The 20,116-nt window shown below is 37.7% G+C and overlaps 1 protein-coding gene across 4 annotated transcripts in view; it reads left to right on the top strand.

Annotated features, from left to right (window-relative positions):
• SPAG16 (sperm associated antigen 16) overlaps window positions 1–20,116 on the top strand; it is a 624,134-nt gene that overhangs the window by 9,499 nt on the left and 594,519 nt on the right. For all 4 annotated transcript variants that reach the window (XM_075000811.1, XM_075000810.1, XM_075000812.1 and 1 more), the window contains exons 4-8: window positions 1,620–1,747; window positions 6,432–6,569; window positions 10,097–10,204; window positions 13,932–14,049; window positions 15,668–15,737. In XM_075000811.1, the coding sequence (XP_074856912.1) occupies window positions 1,620–1,747; window positions 6,432–6,569; window positions 10,097–10,204; window positions 13,932–14,049; window positions 15,668–15,737 (562 nt within the window). The remainder of the gene's footprint in view (window positions 1–1,619; window positions 1,748–6,431; window positions 6,570–10,096; window positions 10,205–13,931; window positions 14,050–15,667; window positions 15,738–20,116) is intronic.

The following is a 20,116-nucleotide window of genomic DNA, read 5'->3' as shown; positions in this document are numbered from 1 at the left end:
CACAGCCAGCCAGATACCTACCTGCTGGCAAATCTAGAAAAATCCCTGGGAATTTGAACTGATCATAGCTTGGAAACAGTTTTCGGTATACCACATTTAGTACAGATGCCATTCGCAATTGTAGAAAAGTGATCTGGTTTGGTTTATTAGAATAACATAGTAAGTTATCTTTCCTTTCTGCTTCACCTCCATCAATTTGTTATATTTTGATTTATGGAGTGAGTGATTGTCATCATCTTTGTTCCGTGAAGGCAAGTGAACGGAACTCACTTTTTTAAATGAAAGTGACTATTTCTCAGTGACAATGAAGTAAAAAATATGTTTTGTGTGTATAAGTAATCTTGTCAATTCTGTAGTCAGTATTAAACCTTGGATGAAAAAGTTTGAAAATAAGAGCCAGGTTGTCCGAAAACAGGTTTGATGTTTATACTTAAGATTTGTGAGCATTGGCTATAGCTGAAACTCTTCAGAAATCTGTAGTTACATCAGCCAATGAAACTTGGTGCTTTAAAAAACAGACCATGGTGAATGTCGTTAGTTTAATTTTTCAGAAGAGTTTCTCTATTGAACTCTAAGACAGGAACCTCGATGTATAATACGCTTAGGGGATGGGTGTGCATTATAGCGGTAATGGAATAGGCTGTTCGCTTGTAAATATTTCTCTGGTAACTTCTGAAAGACTAGAACGACGAAGTGAAGACTGTTCAGCTTCTTTTAGTGGTATATTTGCACACTAAATAATTTGGTCAGGAAAGAGACAAAATGATGACAGTTCAGGTGGGTTTTTATATCCACTGCTCTACACCTGGGAACTTATTGGGTGACTGGCCAACAGAATGGCAGATATTTCATGTTTTTAAGTGTAAAATTATGCACATTAGGAAAATAGAATCTCAGCTATACTTCTAAAATGGTGAGGTGCAAACTAGCTATTGCCACTCAAGAAACAGATGTAAGAGTCTTCCTGGGTGAACCTAAAGGTGGTGGGTGGGCAGTAAACCCTTGCATTTAATCAACTTTTCAGAATAGTGGACACCCCTCCCCTCCTATTAGTTTATTAAATTAAGGATTTACTGTATTTTAATGTGACTGGTTTGGAATGTGTCAGGATGTGACTGAATATTTACCAGCTTGGGGTGCTCCTGCTGCTGAGCCTAAAGCTGTAGTTTAAGAACAATGCCTCAGATGATCTCTACAGACACTGTGGTTTTTATTCTTTTGACACTGCTGTAATTAGCAATAGTAAAACTACAGCTAAATTCTCAAAGTATAGGCCTTTACAGGCAGGCCTAAATATCTATAACTCACAAATAAAACAAAATACAAAGATGTTATATGGATTTAATCAGGATAATTATACTTGATTATTACTTTTTGATTGATGCCTTATGTGATACATTTTATATAAGATTTTTGGAAATTGTAACAGTGATACTAATGGTCAACTTTCTTCGATACAACATCACATATACACAAAGGGTTTTGATGTGTTGCCTTGTTTTTTTCCAATGACTATTGGATGAAGGGTGGCTCTGGGATTGATCAGTAAAATGGTTCATTCCCTGCTCCCTGCTCAGAACTGCACATATTTAAAATAACAGTTAAACTTCTAATTTCAGGCTCAGCGATCTGTTCTGACTTCTAAGCATTCAGTGGCTGAAATACCTGAAGTTGTGGATGACTTTGTTTGCAATTTCCTGGTCAGAATGGGGATGACCAGAACCCTTGACTGCTTCCAGACAGAATGGTAAAATTTGTAAAATGCCTGTCTAACTTTGAGGACTCAGGAATAAATGTAGAAAATCCAGCCTCTTTGCTTGGGGTCGGGGGTGTGGGGGAAACACAAGCTTTGAGATACTTAATTTTAAGAAAATACTCATGTGTTTGGAACAGAAATAATCATTTTAGGGCCAGAATTTTCAAAATATCCCCGTTAGACACTGAAATGAAGTGATTGGAATCTAAGAACCCACAAGCTTCCATTGTTCCCACTTTTGAAAATCTGGACATTTCTTTAATTAGGTGCTGGCAGCTTTGAAAACCTGTTACGTGCCAGTTTCTTTGTCAAAGAGTTTTGAAGCATGTGCTGTTGAATAGTTGACTCATTTCTTGAGGCAGAATGAGCATAACTTTTGCCATTTCCAGTGCTTAGACAATTGTGATGCCTTTACTTGTATTTTGATCCTTTTAAATTTAGATTGAATAATCCTGAGAAAAGTAACCTTGTGACTACCTGCACCAGGTCTCTTCTCTGTCTTTTAAGAGGCTCAGACTTTTTGTTCCACAATTTGCAAGCCAAAAAGTTGTATGGGAGTTCCCTGCATTGCTTTGAAAAATATATTTTCCAAGTCCAGTGGTTTATTTACTGACTGTCAGAAAGACAATGCTTCTTGGGGAGAGAAAGCTATTTATGGATCTATAGAGGTGGCTCTGGTAGTGAGATTCTAATGATACAGCTTCTGTTAGTCCAGTTTAAATGCTCCAAGTAATTTTGGGTGAGAGGGATTCTATCTTCCTGAAATGCCATAGTTTTGCTTTTAAAGCTCAGTTGAATTCTTCTGCATTTTTGGTTGATTGTTTATTTTTCAGGCTAATTGACCAGCTCTCTTGGAATAATGCAATTTGAGAAAAGTGTTTTCACTTACTGAAAATAATCTTCTATTTTACAATTTGGTTTAAGGCTTGAAAATTCTAGCTTGTTTTACTAGTTACTGAGTCACTCTGTCTAGTTCATTGGATCAAGCCTTTGCCACTTGTATGACACTAGTGCTAGTGAGGCAGTTTTCAAAATCTGGCATTGCTTATGTTGCATTTTTTATACAGAGTCATTATTTTTAATACATTCATGCAAAAAGAGCACTGTTCTGGGGCCTCCGTTACCCTCAACTTGTAAGCAGTTGATGATGAATATCAGATATGAAAATCTAATGGCAAAAGGCAGCTGCTACTAAGTTGATATATAAATGGCAACTTAGGTATGAAACTGAAACTTTTTAAGGGTTGAGTCCTCCTTGGATTTAAGCCCATGGCAAAACTGACTCTGAAAGTGGCTCAGACCCTAATTTATGTGCTTAACCTTTTAAACATTTAGTCACATGACTAGTTCTTCCTCAGGTGGGCAAGCCCTTTGATTTCTATGATACTTCTTGTATAGGTAAGGATTTTGAAGATCGGGTTGCATGGCATTCGATTACTTCCTTTGAAATACATTTTTATATTAGCAAGTGGCTTAAAATTGATTTTTAAATTGCTAATTTTCACTAGTAATGAAATGAGAGCAGTATAGTATTATCAAGTTCATCTTTGAGCTGATAACTTCCTCTTGCTAATATACAGCTGATCCATGTTGTGATCAAGTCTAATGGGAATTAAAAGGAGAAATTAATTAGTTGAGAAAGTTTTTCATTTACACCAAAAGAGCTTGACTAATTTATCAAATGATTCCCTCAAATGTAATAGTCTGCCTAATATCTAATGCTGTATTAAATTATACAAAATTATTAATGTTTATATTGCAATTTGAGGAAACAGAGTACTTTGTCCAGATATATAAAATGTTTCATGTTCATATTGATGCTTTATCTCAAATGATAAATGGGTACTGTTTTTTCTTTATTTCACTGGTCAGGAAAGGATGGCATGGTATATCTCTATTTTGACTTGGGGGGTGGGGAGCAACTCACATGAAAGGATTGCTGCACTGGGTGACTGGTTAATGAATGTTCATAGTGTGCCCTACTCATAAACTTAAGTTATCTGTTAAAGTATTAATAAACAGAAGGTCCTTACTTTGGTGTTCAGCTTAGTTGCATTTGAGATTTTGAGTTTCTTTGAATATGAAATGTGAAGTTGCAAAACCCAAAGAATGGATTTGTCCCTTAAGTGCTGGACTCGGACTCGTGAGATTTGGTATTCATTCCTGGTTTTGCCAGACATTTCCTCTGTGACTTAGTCCTACGCTTTCAAAAACTACCATTAATTTTGTGTGCCCATCCAGAGAAATTCACGTCCTGGGCTCTTCAGAGGCACCAATCACCCATGGTTCGAGGAGTAGTGCATCTTGAATATGAGGCCATTTGACCAAAATCACTGTATACATCACTTTTCCCTTGTGTAAAATGGACACAATATTCCACTGAAAAATAAAAGTTCTGGCTTAAAAACGAAAGTAAAATATGGTAACAGTTAATGAGACCAATTTTAATTGTTCTTTTCCTTTACTTCAAATTGCAAAAAGAGACTGTATGATTCATTTTCATCTTGCCAAAGATGAGGACTATATTAACCTTAACTATTTTTGGGTTCTTAATGATTCCTAAGTTAGCAAACTAGATTATCCAGTGTTTTATTAGCACCAAGTAAAAAAGCTGTACACAGGCTGAGATAGCTTTTGGTTTAAAAAAAAAAAGATTTTTAATAAGATCTTTACTTAAAATTCATAGGCATAATATGGCCATGATTCCTCTTTTAGGATAACTTGTGTCATGTGGTTAACCTACTTGATTAGCTTACCTGATATCAAAATCTTATTTTGAATAGAAAACTAAGTGATGCTAGCTTTGGTTAAATTCTATTCAATATTTGCAAAAAGACAATTCCTATCACTTTTCTGGTGGTAAAAAATGCATGAAAGACAGTCTCATTCACAGCTGTGAATGGTAGTGCCTAATTTTATGAGGCACCATGGGTAATCCAGAAGACACAAATAACCAACTGACCTTGGCAGAGCACATACACATGGAAACAATTTCTATCATTTACCTCCCTCCTTTGAAACCTTTCAGTGGAAGTAAACATTTTTATCCACTTGCTGAGATAGCTGAACTAGGTGGTTTACACCTTCTTTAGGGTAGTCAACAGAACTTCTGGCTGTCTCCAGTGAGTTTAATTGATCTAAAACCATAGCAATGTTGCAGTTATATTTTGAAACCTACTACTTGGGTCAGTTCAGGAGCTATTGTATAGTAGTATATCCTCCCTACTGGTTCTATTTTACGCCTGGCAAAAGCAGCAGAATTATTCCATAAAAAGTTTGGCAAAACCAATATATTTGCCTTTTGCAAAGGCAAAACGTACCAATAAGCTTCCCACTAGCAATTTCGCCACAACACAGATTTCTAAATGGCAATCAGGTTTGGTGGAGAAAAGGATGCTAGGATAGATCCTCAAATGGTGTAAGTTGATAAAGCTCCATTAAGCTGATGTTGAGCTGTTGTAAATTGGCACTGATCTCGAAAGAATTATGACCATTTATACCAGCTGAGGACCAGCTCTTTTGCCACTAGACTAGAACCAGATTACCCTGTCAGAACTAAATAATGTTGCATACCACTGTGGATTAATCTTTGTGGCTATGTAACCTAGGTTAAATAAAGCCCATACATTCTTAAATTTGTATGTTGATGTTTGTTAGACGTCTTGGCAAATCTTGAAGTTCACACTTAGTTCAAGTAGAGTTATGGCAGAAGCTTTTAGGATAAGATATACTGTTTTCTTGGATAACATCATCTATCCTTTTTTGTATTGTTATCAAGCCAAAGTGGAACCTGCCTTTGGCTGAATGGTTCTGTATTTCCTATGACATCATCCCTCCCCCCCCGCTGAGCTGGATTGCTTAAATTGGATAAAGTCACAGATACTGTCGCAAGAATGACTGAGAAGTTGCATGAGTACTAAGCAAATGTATTTGCCGCCTAAGAATCCCTATTTTTTGCTTGAGGTATAGATTGGTCTGCAACTGTGGAGCACAAAATAGGCTATAGAGTTTTTATATCACAGCAGCTTGTTGGCTCAAGATTTGTCCTGGTAATGTATAAATATCACACTGAGCAATGGAAAACATTTTTATTAGCTCTTCCATAATAATCAAGGAGAAAAATCTAATAATGATATGAAAAAGTGCCATTAGCAAAATGAAAGAGAAGATATTTTATTAGGCTATTTCTCCAGGTAGACTTTCACTTTGGGAAAAATTGGTAGGGTCATATCAATAGCTTTGAGTCATAGAGGCCTTCAGAAGAACATTCATGTGTTTGAAACTATGACCTAAAAGGACTGTATGTATCTGTGGAGGCTGCTGCTTTTTAAATGGCCAGAAATTAAGGTGAATATTTTTTAATTTCATTTTTTTCTTTCAATGGTGTAGATCTGTAGAAAGGAAAGAAAATAACCAGTGGTGAAGTTAAGGCAGTGAGCTACCAATAAGACATTTTGTCTTTTACCAAAATGCTAAAATTAAGGGTATTAAAACAGAGCATAACAGAATGAGCCGATACTATCATTGTTGGAGTAGAAAAGAGAGAATTTTGTGGCTGGAATGTGTGTTAGTGTTTATACTTAATATAAACATAAATATGAGAGGGCACACACAAGGGGGGCAGAGGGTATAAAGGGATTGAAAGTAAAATATCTACTGATTTATGTTGTTCTAGGTATGAACTGGTGCAGAAAGGTACAATTGAACGTAAAAATATTGGATTTGTCCCAGATATGTACACCTACAATCAGCATTTGGAGATGGAGAACAGACGATTAGAGAAGGAATTGGAAAACTATAAACTGGCTGCCTGGTATGTTAGTTGCAGTGGAATGCCACTACCTTCTTTCTTTTTTAGATAATGAATGCTCTAGATAAAATAAAATCAAGCTCTTAATGGAATTAACACATTTCTGTTTTCTCTGTGCCTCTGCCCATTCTCATTTACTGATGAAGCCTTTAATGAAAGCTAAATGAAATTACCAAGTATGCCTCAACTCTGTCTATAGAGATGAGTCTGATTTTTTTTTCAGTTTATTGGGTTTTAGTTGATAACATTTCAAGTCCAATAGTTACAACAAAATATTCCATAAGGTTATGAAAGTGTAGTAATGTAGGTCTTGATGAGAAATTACCATAGAATGCTGTGTATTCAAATGCCACAGATTGTCATATTGCAACACATTGACATGTAAAAGAGAAGAATTCCTTATTATCCACTTGATCCCATAGTTCTTTCAGATATTTTTAGGTCTTGGAGTTTAGAAGGTTTGTGAGTAAATACATATGTAGACATTTATTGACTGCACTTGTACATATAGAGCCACAGTAGCAGATTATACAAGATAATGGAGTGTGAATTACTGTTATTAGAGAGGCATCTGTGTTAGTCTGTATCTTCGAGAGCAACAAGAAGTCCTGTGGTACTAACAGATATTTTGGAGCACAAGCTTTCGTGGGCAAAGACCCGCTTCATCAGATGCACGGAAGCTTGTGCTCTAAAATATCTGTTAGTGTGAATTACTGCGTAGCTGACAAGTATCAGAGAGGTAGCCGTGTTAGTCTGTAGCTTCGAGAACAGCAAGAAGTCTTGTGGCACCTTACAGACTAACAGATATTTTGGAACATATGCTCCAAAAAGCTTATGTTCCAAAATATCTGTTAGTCTATAAAGTGCCACAAGATTTCTTGTTGTTCTATGCAGCTTACGTTCAGACTGTATAATGGGTCAGTAGCAGTGATGTACAGTGCAGTCTAATTTTGAAAACTGTTTTATGCATTTGTGTTCTACATTGACTTGAACAAACATTTGGTGAGTTTTCATAGGAGATGGACCTGTGCATAAAACCATTTCCTTATTCTTCTGTGGAGCCTCCCTAAATCTTCTGTACATGGGGCAAAGTGCGGGGCTGGTTACTTCTGTTTAAGTAGGTAGGGAAGGAATGGCAAACTGCAGTCTGAGAAGGAAAATTATAACCTGAACCTCTGAAATGTCTGTTTTGTGGTATCTTTTGCAGATTTTGCTGGTATAAATTGTCAGGGCCATTGACTTCAATGGATTTATGACACTTTCCACTAGCTGAGAATCTACACCATACATCCCACATTCCAGGGCTGGATGAAATATACTACATCCTATATTTCCACTCAAAGATTGTATTATCAACCTTTTTCCCCACTGGTGACACTACACTTTACTTTTCAGTTCTTCCAACTGAACATACTGGGAGAATGCTGATTAGACTGATTAGATGATATTCATTATACTCAGTGTACCATACAGAAAGTTTGCATAGTGTGATGCATTGCTGTGAAATGTGTTTGAAAATGGCTTCTAATTAAAATTATTACTTCTGAGCTTGCTGCTCTTGACAATCCTCTTCCTGAAAAGGGAGGTTATTTGTGACACCACCAGTATAGGTCTTAGTGTAAAAGACCAAACCAATTTTCTCCTCTTTTAATACTCTTTAACCACCATAGGAAGAGCTTTAGTGTCTAAAAGCAAGATAAAAATTTTGTTATTTTAATACAGTGTTTAAATGATTGTGGAGCAACTGTAGGAACACTTATTAGATTCCTATCTGTTACTCAGACACATTTCACCATAGATTTTCAGCATTTAAAGAGAAATTCTTGATTAGTTTCAATTCCTGTGTCCAATAAATAATATATTTTAATAGGCTGTCCAATGTCTGAAAACCTTTATATACATGGTGAAATACTATGCAGAAATGTACTTCCACTCCAACCATGTTTCTCCAAAAATTAATTATCATGCAAAAATTTGTTCAGTGGAAATTTAGGCATATCAGGAATTTTTAAGATTTTTTTTAAATAAAGTGTTCTAAAAATAGAACATTTAAAAGTCTTGGAAATTGAATGTATAATGTAGAGAGGGGAAGAAAATCCAAACCACCTTCATTCTCCTGTTTCTATCCCTGGTACCCTTCAGATAAAATCCTAGGTTTGAATAAATTAGCATAGGTCCACTGAAGTCAAACTCAGATTGGTTAGCAAAGCAGTTGTTTTGTCTTCTGCTGGAACACTTCTTTTTCTATAACAAGGATATTATCTCTAGCTCTATAGTGTATGAACAAGAAGCTATTGAAAACACTAATTCTGAAACAATGCATTGGAGCACATTAATTGAGATTTGAGTAGATTTAAGTAACATTTAGGTGAAGGATTTGATCTTAGCTGATGTAAAACAGCATAATTCAATGGCTTTCAATATTGTTCTACCGAAGCTGGAAAGATTACCTTCTTTGTATAATTACTTTTCAATCAAGTCACATATGGTAATGCCTTTCTTAACATTGTCCCTGTTAATGTTCATTCTTTGTTATGTTGCTTATCTATTAGAGCACATGCTCATTTAAAATTGTACAGTGCTTCTTATGTCGTTTGGCTGCCTGCTTTGTCCACTACTTGCAGGATTTTGCTGGAAAAAGGAGCCTGCCCTTGTGGGGCTTTGAAATCAGGGTGGGCTGGCAGCACCTCCTCAGCTCCCCTAAGTTCCCTGTAAAGTATGCAGCTGGGCAGATGCAGTTCAGTTTTCATTTTAAATCTAATCTACTTCTGGCACAAGAGATTAGGATCCTGATTTTCAAAACTGTGCACACGATTATATCTTGTTTGCTGCAGCTGAAGTCAGATACTCAAAGTGTAAAACCTTCAGAATTGATAGTTGTTATGGAGTGCAGTCACAGAAGATCCCTTGATGTACCTGGGTATGCTGATCATGCCACTGACACCCAGCTCTTGCTCTCTTTGTGTCTTCCCCACCACCCTGTTCCATAGGGCCAGGTGCTCTGGTCTCCTATAGAGAAGCCACAGAGTTGCACTTACAGAGCAATGAAGACACTGATTTAACCACAGCTCTGGAAGGAGGACGTTCAAGGGCACAGCATCTGGGAAATCAACCCCTCTCCCACACCCCTCAAAAGGGATCAAAACCCCAAATAAATGTGGTTCTCTCTCTGCTAAAGATTTCCACAAGAAGGTCTCATTATGTAAGCCCCCTTTACCAATGATAGGTTGATATGTATAGTGGTAGATAGAAAGTTTATACCTAACGTATTTTTCAAACAGGACTACATTCATGTGACTTGGGAACTTTATAGTTTGTACTTTCAGCACTCAGATGGAGCAGTTACAATGCAGCACTTTGGTACACACCACTATTCACACATCTGTACTGTCTGTACTGTCAACTATAGTACAAGGAGACACAGAATTAAAAAGACTGTGAATTCCATTACCCATCTTTTAAATCATTGTCTCCCAAATTCCTGTCTTCAAGAAATTGAAGTACAATATTCACATTGCGTTTTTATGCAGCAAAGCTAAAGAGGCGCTGCAAAAAATACAGAAAGAACGTGATTTTCATCGAATGCATCATAAGCGAGTGGTTCAAGAAAAGAACAGACTCATTGGTGATATTAAAAGGTAAGTAAACTAATGTTTCTTACTTTCATTTAAGAGAAACTAAGTGAATTTGAGTTTGTTTTCTGGCAATGTTGTATCATGGCTGAATTTTAAATTGTTACACAAAAGCTAGTTGAATTTAGCTAGCATATTAGTAAATCGCAGTTTTGCCCAGCCTTGAAAGCAGAGACATTATAATCTAGGCATCTAAAATCTGTATGTCTCCAGTGTTTCAGAAATTGGAGAAAACTTCTTAGGAGGCAGAGAATGGAGACATAGGTAAACAGACTATTTGGTACATAAAGTATGTAATGTTCCTTGACTATCAATTTTCTTTTTTTCATGGTGGCTGTAGAAGTTCACTTATTTCAATTTGAGTGAAATACAATAAATCAGTCTTCTTTTTTTGAAATGTCTTTCTTGTTCTCTATGTTGTTGACTACATTTTTTAACTAATCTGTAGAATGTAGTGATCTGTCTTTGTGAACTTCATTTTGTTTCTTTTGGGCATTTTTGCTATACTAAACTATGTAAAATCAAGTGTAGTTGAACATTTACAATCTCCTTCCACAACTTGAGTAAGTTGTCTGTCTTACTCAAAACGATTTTTTTCAGGTTATCTTTTTTATAGCTGTCTATGCATTTTAGAGAAGGAAGAGTGGGTCCTAGTGATAGGTAGAATGGAGGAGAAAGTTTGGAAATATTACTTGCATTTATACAGCATCTTCTAGGTGAACATCTCAAAATGTTTCCCAAAGGCAGGTAATAGTTATAATATGCTAGACTGAAGTCCAGACCCTAGTGAGGAGTGGTGTCACCCCTGAAAAGTTGGGTGCCTCCCAATGCTTTGTTGTTGTAATTTACGACTTGGTTCAGACACAGTCAGAATGCAGGTCACACCCTGAATGTTTGTATATAGCTCCAGCGACTTGGACTCTAGTAGCTTGTGAGCACCACCATGTTCTCACTTTTTGCAGCATTGTATACTGCTTGCAGGTGACCCAACATACTTCTGGTTCTGAATTCCCCTCAGAACATATGTTCTAGACTGTTCACCTCTCCTGGCCAGTTCAGATCTTTTTGATCTATTCCCCGTGCAAAAGAAGAATATTACAAATGTGTTACTTTTAAATGGATTTTTTTTATTAAAGAATAAAACAAGTTTATTTAAATATAAGAGATTAAATGAGCACAAGTATAAGGTATTACAGTCAGAAATGGTTCCAAGAGAAATAAAGAGAGAACAGTTTCAGTTAACTACATTCGACAAAGTAGACTTGGTTCGAGGTAAAATTCTATCATATGTTCCCTGCGATGGGGTTGGCCAAATTCAGATCAGTATCTCTCCCAAAGTCAAATGGCTGCTTCCTTAGTTTTCTTAGGCCAGGAGGTAAAATTAAGATATGCAAATCAAGCTACAAGAATTGTGTAGCTGACGTCGACTTATCCACACAGCAAGAGGTCGATGGGAGAAACTCTCCTGTCCACTTCCCTTACTTGTGACTGCCAGGAGCTATGAATTCCTGGCCAGTGAGAATTGGGGGCTGGAGGCATGGTCCCTGGAGGCAAGAGCAGTGCACAGAGGTGCTTGCATGCCTCCTTCTAAGAGCCAGACCTGCTGCAGGTCACTTCTGGAGTGTGGCATGATCCATAGTGCCAGTACAGCTTGTCTTTGCACCCTTGTTGCACTGCTGCCTGTGAGCCACTGTAGATAAGCCTGAGTACAAACCCTGAGCTCCCCAGCCCTTAGTCTTCTCCAAACCTGGAGCCCTCTCCTACATCCCAAATACGTTAACCTTGGGCCCACCCTAGAGTCTGCACCTCTTGTATCTTACTCCTCTATCCCAACTCTGCACCCCGCCCCACCCCACCCAGCTTGGAACCTCATGCTGCACCACAACCTCCTCATCCCTGCCTTATCCCAGAACCCACACCCTCAGACAGAGCATTCTCCCACACCTCAAGTCCTTCATTCCTGGCCCCACCCTAGAGCCCTCACTCTAGTCAAAAGATCTAATTATGTTGGGTTGCGGGCATCAACAATTTTTTAGCTGTGCTGTGAGGACAACATGTTTTAGATCCATCAGTAACAAGTTGTTATACCTGTGGAGATCAAGTGGTTTGAGGTAATCTTCTCGTTAGTTAGTGTTTCTGTCTTTGTTAATAGTCTTCAGAAACTTGAACTGTCTACCTGGGATATGAATTGTTTTAGGTGCAAATAAGCCCAAACTGTTATATGAATATTCCCCGTGACTTATTTAATGTAAATTTCCATAATTTCATCATTACAGAATAGCTGCTGCTCCTGGAAATTTTGGCTTTTTCTACATTAGCCCCAGAACTTTGAAAGGGGCATGATAATGAACCTAATTGAAAGATGCTAATGAGGCAGTGGCATGCATATACAGTGCCTCATTAGCATAATGACAGCTGCGGCACTTTGAAAGGAATAAGGGGATTTCGAAGTGTGTGGGGTCCTTTCAAAAAGGACCCCTTGTAGATGAGCTGTGCGCGATCAAAAGTGGCACTTTCCAAGTGTCATGCCGTCATCATGCTAATCAGGTGCTGCATATGCATGGCAGCAACTCCTTTGCATCTTTCAGTTAGGTTCATTATCATGCCCCTTTTGAAGTTCTGGGCATAGTGTGCATTGAAGAAAAAAAAACAAGAAAAATTTGTGGCAGCAAATCTCAGGCTTGGGCCTTTCAGGCTCACGTTATGGGGCCAAAATTAACAGCGTAAATTTTCCCTTTGGGGTGGAGCCCAGGCTCTGAGATCCACCTCCCTCAGCAAGTTTCAGAACCAAAGGCCAGCCTGAGTGGAAATGTCTATGCTGTTCATTTTAGGCCTGTAATGTGAGTCCAAGTCACTTGACTAAGGCTCTGAGAATCACTGCTTCATGTTTATGTTTTTTTGCATTGTAGACATCTCAGCAGTCAACAGTGACCCTTCCTTAAAATCTCATCCTGGAATAGATCAATTTTAAAGCAAGTTGTGGGCCAGATCATGGGAGTTGTAGATGTTACATGTACCTCTCAATACCCCTTGTGATTTTGGCTGACTGACATTATGTGCATTTTAACTTTATAGTCTATCTTAGTTTGAGAAAAAAGACCCAGTTTTGTTTTTGTGCCATCATTCTGGTAAAACACAATATTCTTGAAATCGTTGTGTACTAAGCTGAACAATTTCTGCTGCAAAATATAGCAGAGCATTCTCATATTTTGATTCATGAGTTTGTATGGGAGACTCGACTTCATGTTAATTCGATGAAGGAATCCAAATATAGTTTCTACTTGCAATTAATGCTTCAAAATTTCGTATTGCAGCTGACATCTCTAAACTTACTTGGTTGTCAAATACTATCTTCATTTTTCTTTTGCCCAATAAAATAAAATTCATCTACAAGAAGGAAGCAAAGATTAATAAAGGTTAATGTATGTAATACATTTAATGTACTTTGAAGATTGGGGATTGCTGCAAACAGAACAAAACTCGATAGATTGCTTCAAAAGGCTTTGGTGGCAGGATATATAGATCCTGTTACTGAACAACTGATATACAAATATTTTTTCTTGGCACTCCAGAAGGGCGGTTGCATGCTAAATAAGATTAGCTATCTCCTGTGTTTTGACCTTTGTACATTTTATTCTTCTCTATAGTACACGGGGAAAAAGTTATTTAGATGGAAATTGCTGATTTAACTCAGTCATCCTTTAAAATACATTTGGCCTTTTATTGTTCATAGGCTGAAGGCACATTATGCATCGTATGAGCCATTGCTGAAGCAGGTGACTGAAAAATACCAGACTGTACTGAGACAGAAAATGCTAACTAGCTTGGAGAGAGACAGAGCAGTTAGTCAGGTAAAAACATGGTCTGCTACATGGCAGAAACATACTGGTAGCTGATTCATTTTCTTTGTTTAAGTAAGAGTAAGCATGATGAAGAATATTTTTGAGTTTCATGTGACTAACAAATATTTTGTCCTTTTGAAGTTGTTAAAGGAATCTTGATGCTCTAGTTTAATACATCCGTACAGAATATTAAAATTACACCTGCCTTCTATTACCCTGCGTTTCAGGTAGCTTGAAGAGACAAAAGTTTTAATGATTTAAAGTGGAAGTATTTACAGTAACCTCAGTATCAGTCAATGAGACAAAATCACTAGTATAGACTCCTAGAATTTACTTCTCTAATAGACCAACTATAAATGGAATAGAACCTTTACTTGAGTGAAGGACCATGTTAAACATATTAACAACAGTAATGGGCATACTGGAATTATCTTTTTAATTATTTTTCAGCTTTCATATTAGTGAATGAAACATGAGTGGGACTATTACCTAGTCAGATTACTTATGCAATATCAAACTACTACAATTTTGATATGTTAATCTTTAGCGCCCCACAAATCTGTGGATATCTGTGTGGATATGTTTACAGATTGCGGATTGGATGTGTATCCATGCAGGGATCTAGTAATCTTTATGGATACTGTACAGAAAACTTGTCCTTAAAGTTTAGTGGCTGCCACAATAGTTTATAATAAAATATCAGTCAACATGTTTAAAGAAAGGTGTCACTTTACCTTCAGGTACTTCAAAACGTACCTGTAGAGATGCAGTATCAGTAAACTGTGGCTTAGCTTTCTAAGATCACTACTAACTTCCAAAGTATTTAGCTCTGTGCTAGAGAATTACACAGCATACTACTTGGGAATGATCTTAATCTCCAGCTTCCAAGTGAGGAGAGAGGGGATATGTTTTGCCTGTGCCTAACCCTTTTAATTTCAACTTGTCATTTATACCAGTCTATAGATGCTTTGCCCGTTTTGTGCAGGGATGTGTTAAGAACAAAAGTCCACAGGAAGGAAAATGTCATAGAGGAAAAAAGGGGTTACAGCCACACATCAGCACCCAGAGGAAAGGATCCATCATTTAAATACGTAATAAAAGATTTATCTTGTGAAATCAGCCTCTGTTGCAATGAAAATGAAAAATCTTATGTAAGACAAGATAGTTTACTGGCTGCTAGAATGGCAGGCACTCTTAAATATACAGTAACATATTGTAATAACATTTTTATTGTGACAGTGTTATGGGCTGTATTGTTATCAAGCTAACCTTTAATTAAATGAGAAATTATGAAAACTTCATGTCACAATATAACCCATAACATTACGTCTATTTGCATTGTTTTAATAACTTTATTATAATCCCACCCCAAACTGGGGATAGATTATTTTATATCATTGTTGGGCTTAATATTTTTAAAATTAGTTATATTGGAGCTGTTTCTTGGAAAGGGAACAGCATGATATTAGTAATTTAGAGATGAGATGAGATTTTGAATTAAATAAATTGGTAATTATACATAGTGTTTACTGCTTAATTATTTATGCATGTATATTCAGTCTTCTGTACTTGTGATTTTAGGGACAAAATCAAATCCTCATAACTCTTCTTTATTTTTATTCTTTAGGTTACAGGTTTACAAGCTACATTACAAAATTTAGAATCTGGGCGTGCCATTGATATCCCTGTGACCAGAGGTAAAACAGTCCATTAAACATGCACATGTACTATGAGGAAAGCATCTAGTCTAATTCAAAGTTTGAATTATGGTGGAACCTCCATTTTATAAACACAAGTTTTATGAACAGCATGTTATACAATCCATTCCTCCTGGTGGGGAAAAAAAAATCATATAATGAAAGGGATATCATTGAAGAACAAGTCAACAACCTTTCACATTTTTATGCCTTTGAGGAATTGAAAATTGCCTTGCAGTGGTTTGAAGGACAAGAAGAAAGCAATGCAGTACATCATGCTGCAACTTGTGCAGAATGCTAACTGTAATTTTAAGAAGTTCAGTTTAGTTTTAAGAACTGCTTGCTCTTGAATTAGTTCATAAAATAGTGGTTCTAGTGTGCTTGCATTTCAGTGTTTTCCTAGTTATAGTGACAGCTTCAAATTAAGGATTCGGTTTTGTAGTTTTATTATTTGAATACTTCTTCTCACAGTTGGTTCTATTGCTGGCTATTGTGGTGTGGTTACCAACTCAGGAAGAGGATGGGTTAAAGCACGTAAAAGCAAAACCCACCAGTCAGAGGAGAGCTCTTTTAAAGAGCCAGTCAGGAGAAGGCTTATTGGAGCAGCTCCTATATAAAAGGTGCTCAGCAGAGTAGAGGGTAGTCTTTCCTGGAGGGCAAGGGAGAGGGACTGGCTGCCTAGACCTACCTAGCTAGAGCTGTGGTAAATAGAGTCAAAAGAGCAATAGGGAGATCCATCCTGAAGACTGCCTGATTGAGGATCTGATAGAAAGGGCTAGAAAGTTGGTACGGCTTGATGAGGTCCAGGGAAAAAATGCAGCAGAGGAGTTGGTGGGACAGTGAGTGTCTGCCAGCTATAGGGTCCCAGGGTTAGGACCCGGAGTAGTGGGTGGGCCTGGGTCCTCCCCAACCCCCACTTGCCACTGAGGGAAGCAGCCAGATAAAGGCTGCAGTTTGCTACTGAAGCAGGTGGCTTGAACCAGAGACTTCAGTTTGCCACAAACAGAAGTGGCTGGACAATAGACTGCCAGTTCCCCTTTAAAGATGGGAGGGGCAGCCGAGTGGGGTAGCCCAGTCTGGGGAGTAATGTGAGGCACATAGTAATGGCAGCACTGGAGGAGCTAATTCCCAAATGACCAGCAGGAAACACCTCGCGGTGAGCCCGTCCTATTACAAGGACAGTGACACATGTCAGTAAGAAGTACTTTGCCTAAGTGTGGAGGGGTCATAACCTTAAAACCTAATCTGGATCTGATTCTGCTATCTGGTCCTCTATATGTGGAATACAAGCAGGAGAGCAGTCTCATCTAATTCAGTATAAAGTTGTCAGAATTTGTTATTTTGAGAGGTTTTAAAAATTCTGGTATTATGGAGCTCAGCATCTTATTTTATCACATTGCATTTTTGAAAACATCTTTAATAGAAAGGGTATGTAATACCTTTCAGAATAACACCTGTATCTAAAGGAAGTGTTTGTCTGGACACTATGAAAAAAGGGAGAAATTAGTGTAAATATTGAATTTTGTAGCATGTTCGATGAAAAGTGTCCTTTTTATGTTCTTAAGTCTCTTGCTCTGCTTTTTTAAATTACAGGTTGAACCTCTCTCGTCTGGCACCCTCAGAACCTGACCAGTGCCAGAGGAGAGAATTTGCTGTACGAGGGGGGTCAACATTTTCTAGCACATTTCCAACACTTCCACTGCTTACTGGGCTCTTAGGCAGGTGTAAATTACAGCTAAGTAACAGTACAAAACAGTACAAAAGCTGTGTCCGCACTCCAGTGATCTTTTGAAAGATGATCTTCTGGAAGATCATCTTTTGAAAGAGCATGTCCACACACAAAAACATAGATCAAAAAGAGCAGTGTGATCTTTCGAAAGAGAGCATCCCCACAACCCCTGTTCTTTTGGAAGAACAGGCCAGTGATTGAAAAATCTGGCACCAGGAGGATTGCTCTTTTGAACAAAGGGCCCCCAGAGCATCTACTCATGTTTTTTTTCTGAAAGAATATTTTGGAATAAGGCGCTCTTCCTCATTTGGGAGAGGAAGAGCGCCTCCAGAAGAAGTGCCATGTTCTTTTGAAAGGAATTTGAAATTGAGCATTTTGTGTGTGGACAGTCTGCTTGCTGTTTTGGAAGAGGGGCTGATATTCCGAAAGGACTTGCTACTTGACGCAACTTGAGAGCCAGGACTGGTGGCTGGAAACAAATTTTAACGGACCACTGGAAACCTGGCCACACCACTGTAAGTGGTTGTCTGGTGAACTAAAATAATGCTGTATTACAGAGTTTGCTGGACCAGAGAGTGTTCCGGATTAGAGAGGTTCAACCTGTACACTGGGGGAAACAAAGCTTGGAAAGAACTAAGAGCTAAATCATCAACTTTTTGGTTTTTCTAATTGATATATTAGCGTTGAAGGGAACAGCAGGTATTTATCTGAACTATTGGAATAACTTATTTAACCCTTAATGCAGATATTACAGCAGTCATGTTTTCATAGCCATACATTCCCTCTGTTATGGTATGGTTTGATTTGCACCTCTTAATTTAAGGGCTGCATGCTTTCACATTTCAATTTGTCACTGTGAAACTTAGCCTCCCTTTATCCACACTCTAAATACCATTGTAATGATCGTTGTAAAAAAATGTCATTTGAAATATCATTTGAAAAGTACAACTTGTTGCTCAGTAATATTGTGGTGAATGCATATATCAATATTATATGTAAAGTTATAGATTTCCCTATGTGATATTAGTGCACATTATAAACCAGTCAGCCCCGCCTAGGCAAAAGATGTTAAGATATATCATAGACAATGAAATCTGAATTTACCTCAATTTACAGATAACTAGTTAATAGCATACTTAAATTTTTCGAGGGAGAAGACAGGACAGACAAACAGGAAACAGAACAATTTAGATTTCAGTAAACACACATGGGAGGGAGAGCTTAGAGCTCCCTTCACCGTTGGACTCCATGTCCTCTTCTTTACTATTTGAACACGCTTAATTTTAAAAGCTGACTTTCAGAGGAATCCACTTTGAAGTGTCCTTTTATGTAACCTTATCAAGGGTTCACTGGAGTTATAAAAGAATGGGGCAAGGAACATGAATTTGTGTCTCTGTCACTTAATCAGACAAGCACCAACATCTTTTACACCTCTTGAAGAGGTTCTGACCAAAGCCAGGGTCAGTCAGCATCTTGTTGGAAGACGATATCTGAGAAAAGCCACCTTGAACAAAGCTGTGAACCAGAACTTGCTAGATCGTTTTAGACTTTTAAATTCATGTTTTCACTTCTATTTGTAGCCATTTCTAACTTTCTCTTATACTTGAATTCATTCAAAATCCTGACATCTTTTGTTAATAAACTTGTTTTAACTTTAATATAAACAAATACAAAACTGTGTCCAAATAGAACCGTTTGGAAACTTCAGTTACAGTTGCTGGCTCTTTGCCTGTTCCAGACTTGATGTCTAAATATTATCCTCCTCAGTTATGGACATGCCAGCGTTCATAAATTACAGAATGTAAGACATTTTTTGCACATTTTGAGGGCGTGATATTTATTTTCTAGCATCTTCTTCCAAATGCCTAAAATACAATACACTTTGACCATTTTGAAATGTACTTCTCTAACATATCAAGTCAGAATGTTATAAACTAGAGAAAAGACTACACCAATATGATGCTGCATTACTTTATTGGGGAGCTCTGGTAGCATGTGCCTCAGGAGTGGGACATGGAATCTTTTTCCAGTCACTAATGAGGAGTGCATGATGCTTTGAATGGTGCAGCCTGCCCCAAACCCATGTGAGTTCCAGGGGTGAGTGAGAGGGAAGAAACAAGACTTCTTCCCAATAGGGGCACACAAATTAAACTTGTCCTGCACTCTCCTATGCACAAGACTGCTATTGTGTTTGGCAGATGTGTAATAGGGTGAAGTCTTCTTTCAGTCTCATCCTCTCAATGCCCACTTGAGGACCAGATGTAGTCTGGCCCAGGCTCTCTAGAAGTTAGTTTGTTACCTGTGAAGAATGAAAACCACACATAAATACAATTAATTGGGGAGGTGGAGTGAGGCTTACTTGCTACATCATTTGTTTTACCCAATGTCTAATGCAAATGGATGGCACTTTCTCATACGTGCTTTGCTCTGTAGGACATGTACTCCGTGATAAGCAATATGTTGTAATAGACATAGCCGTATACACAGCATAAAAGTGCATCCCCTAGGCTTCCTTTCAATATCAGTTATCAGTGATATCTTTGATTTATGTAGTTCTCACATTTATTTTGCAGAGTTATACTGTCTCTTTAAAAGAGTTGAAAGGAAAGCATGGAGAGCTGCTATTTTTGGGGTTAAGTTCTGGAAAACC

The sequence above is a fragment of the Carettochelys insculpta genome, chromosome 8 (assembly GCF_033958435.1).
Source record: "Carettochelys insculpta isolate YL-2023 chromosome 8, ASM3395843v1, whole genome shotgun sequence".
Taxonomy (NCBI): Eukaryota; Metazoa; Chordata; order Testudines; family Carettochelyidae; genus Carettochelys; species Carettochelys insculpta.
Note: the sequence above shows the minus strand (reverse complement) of the source record. Positions and strands in the feature narration are given on the sequence as shown.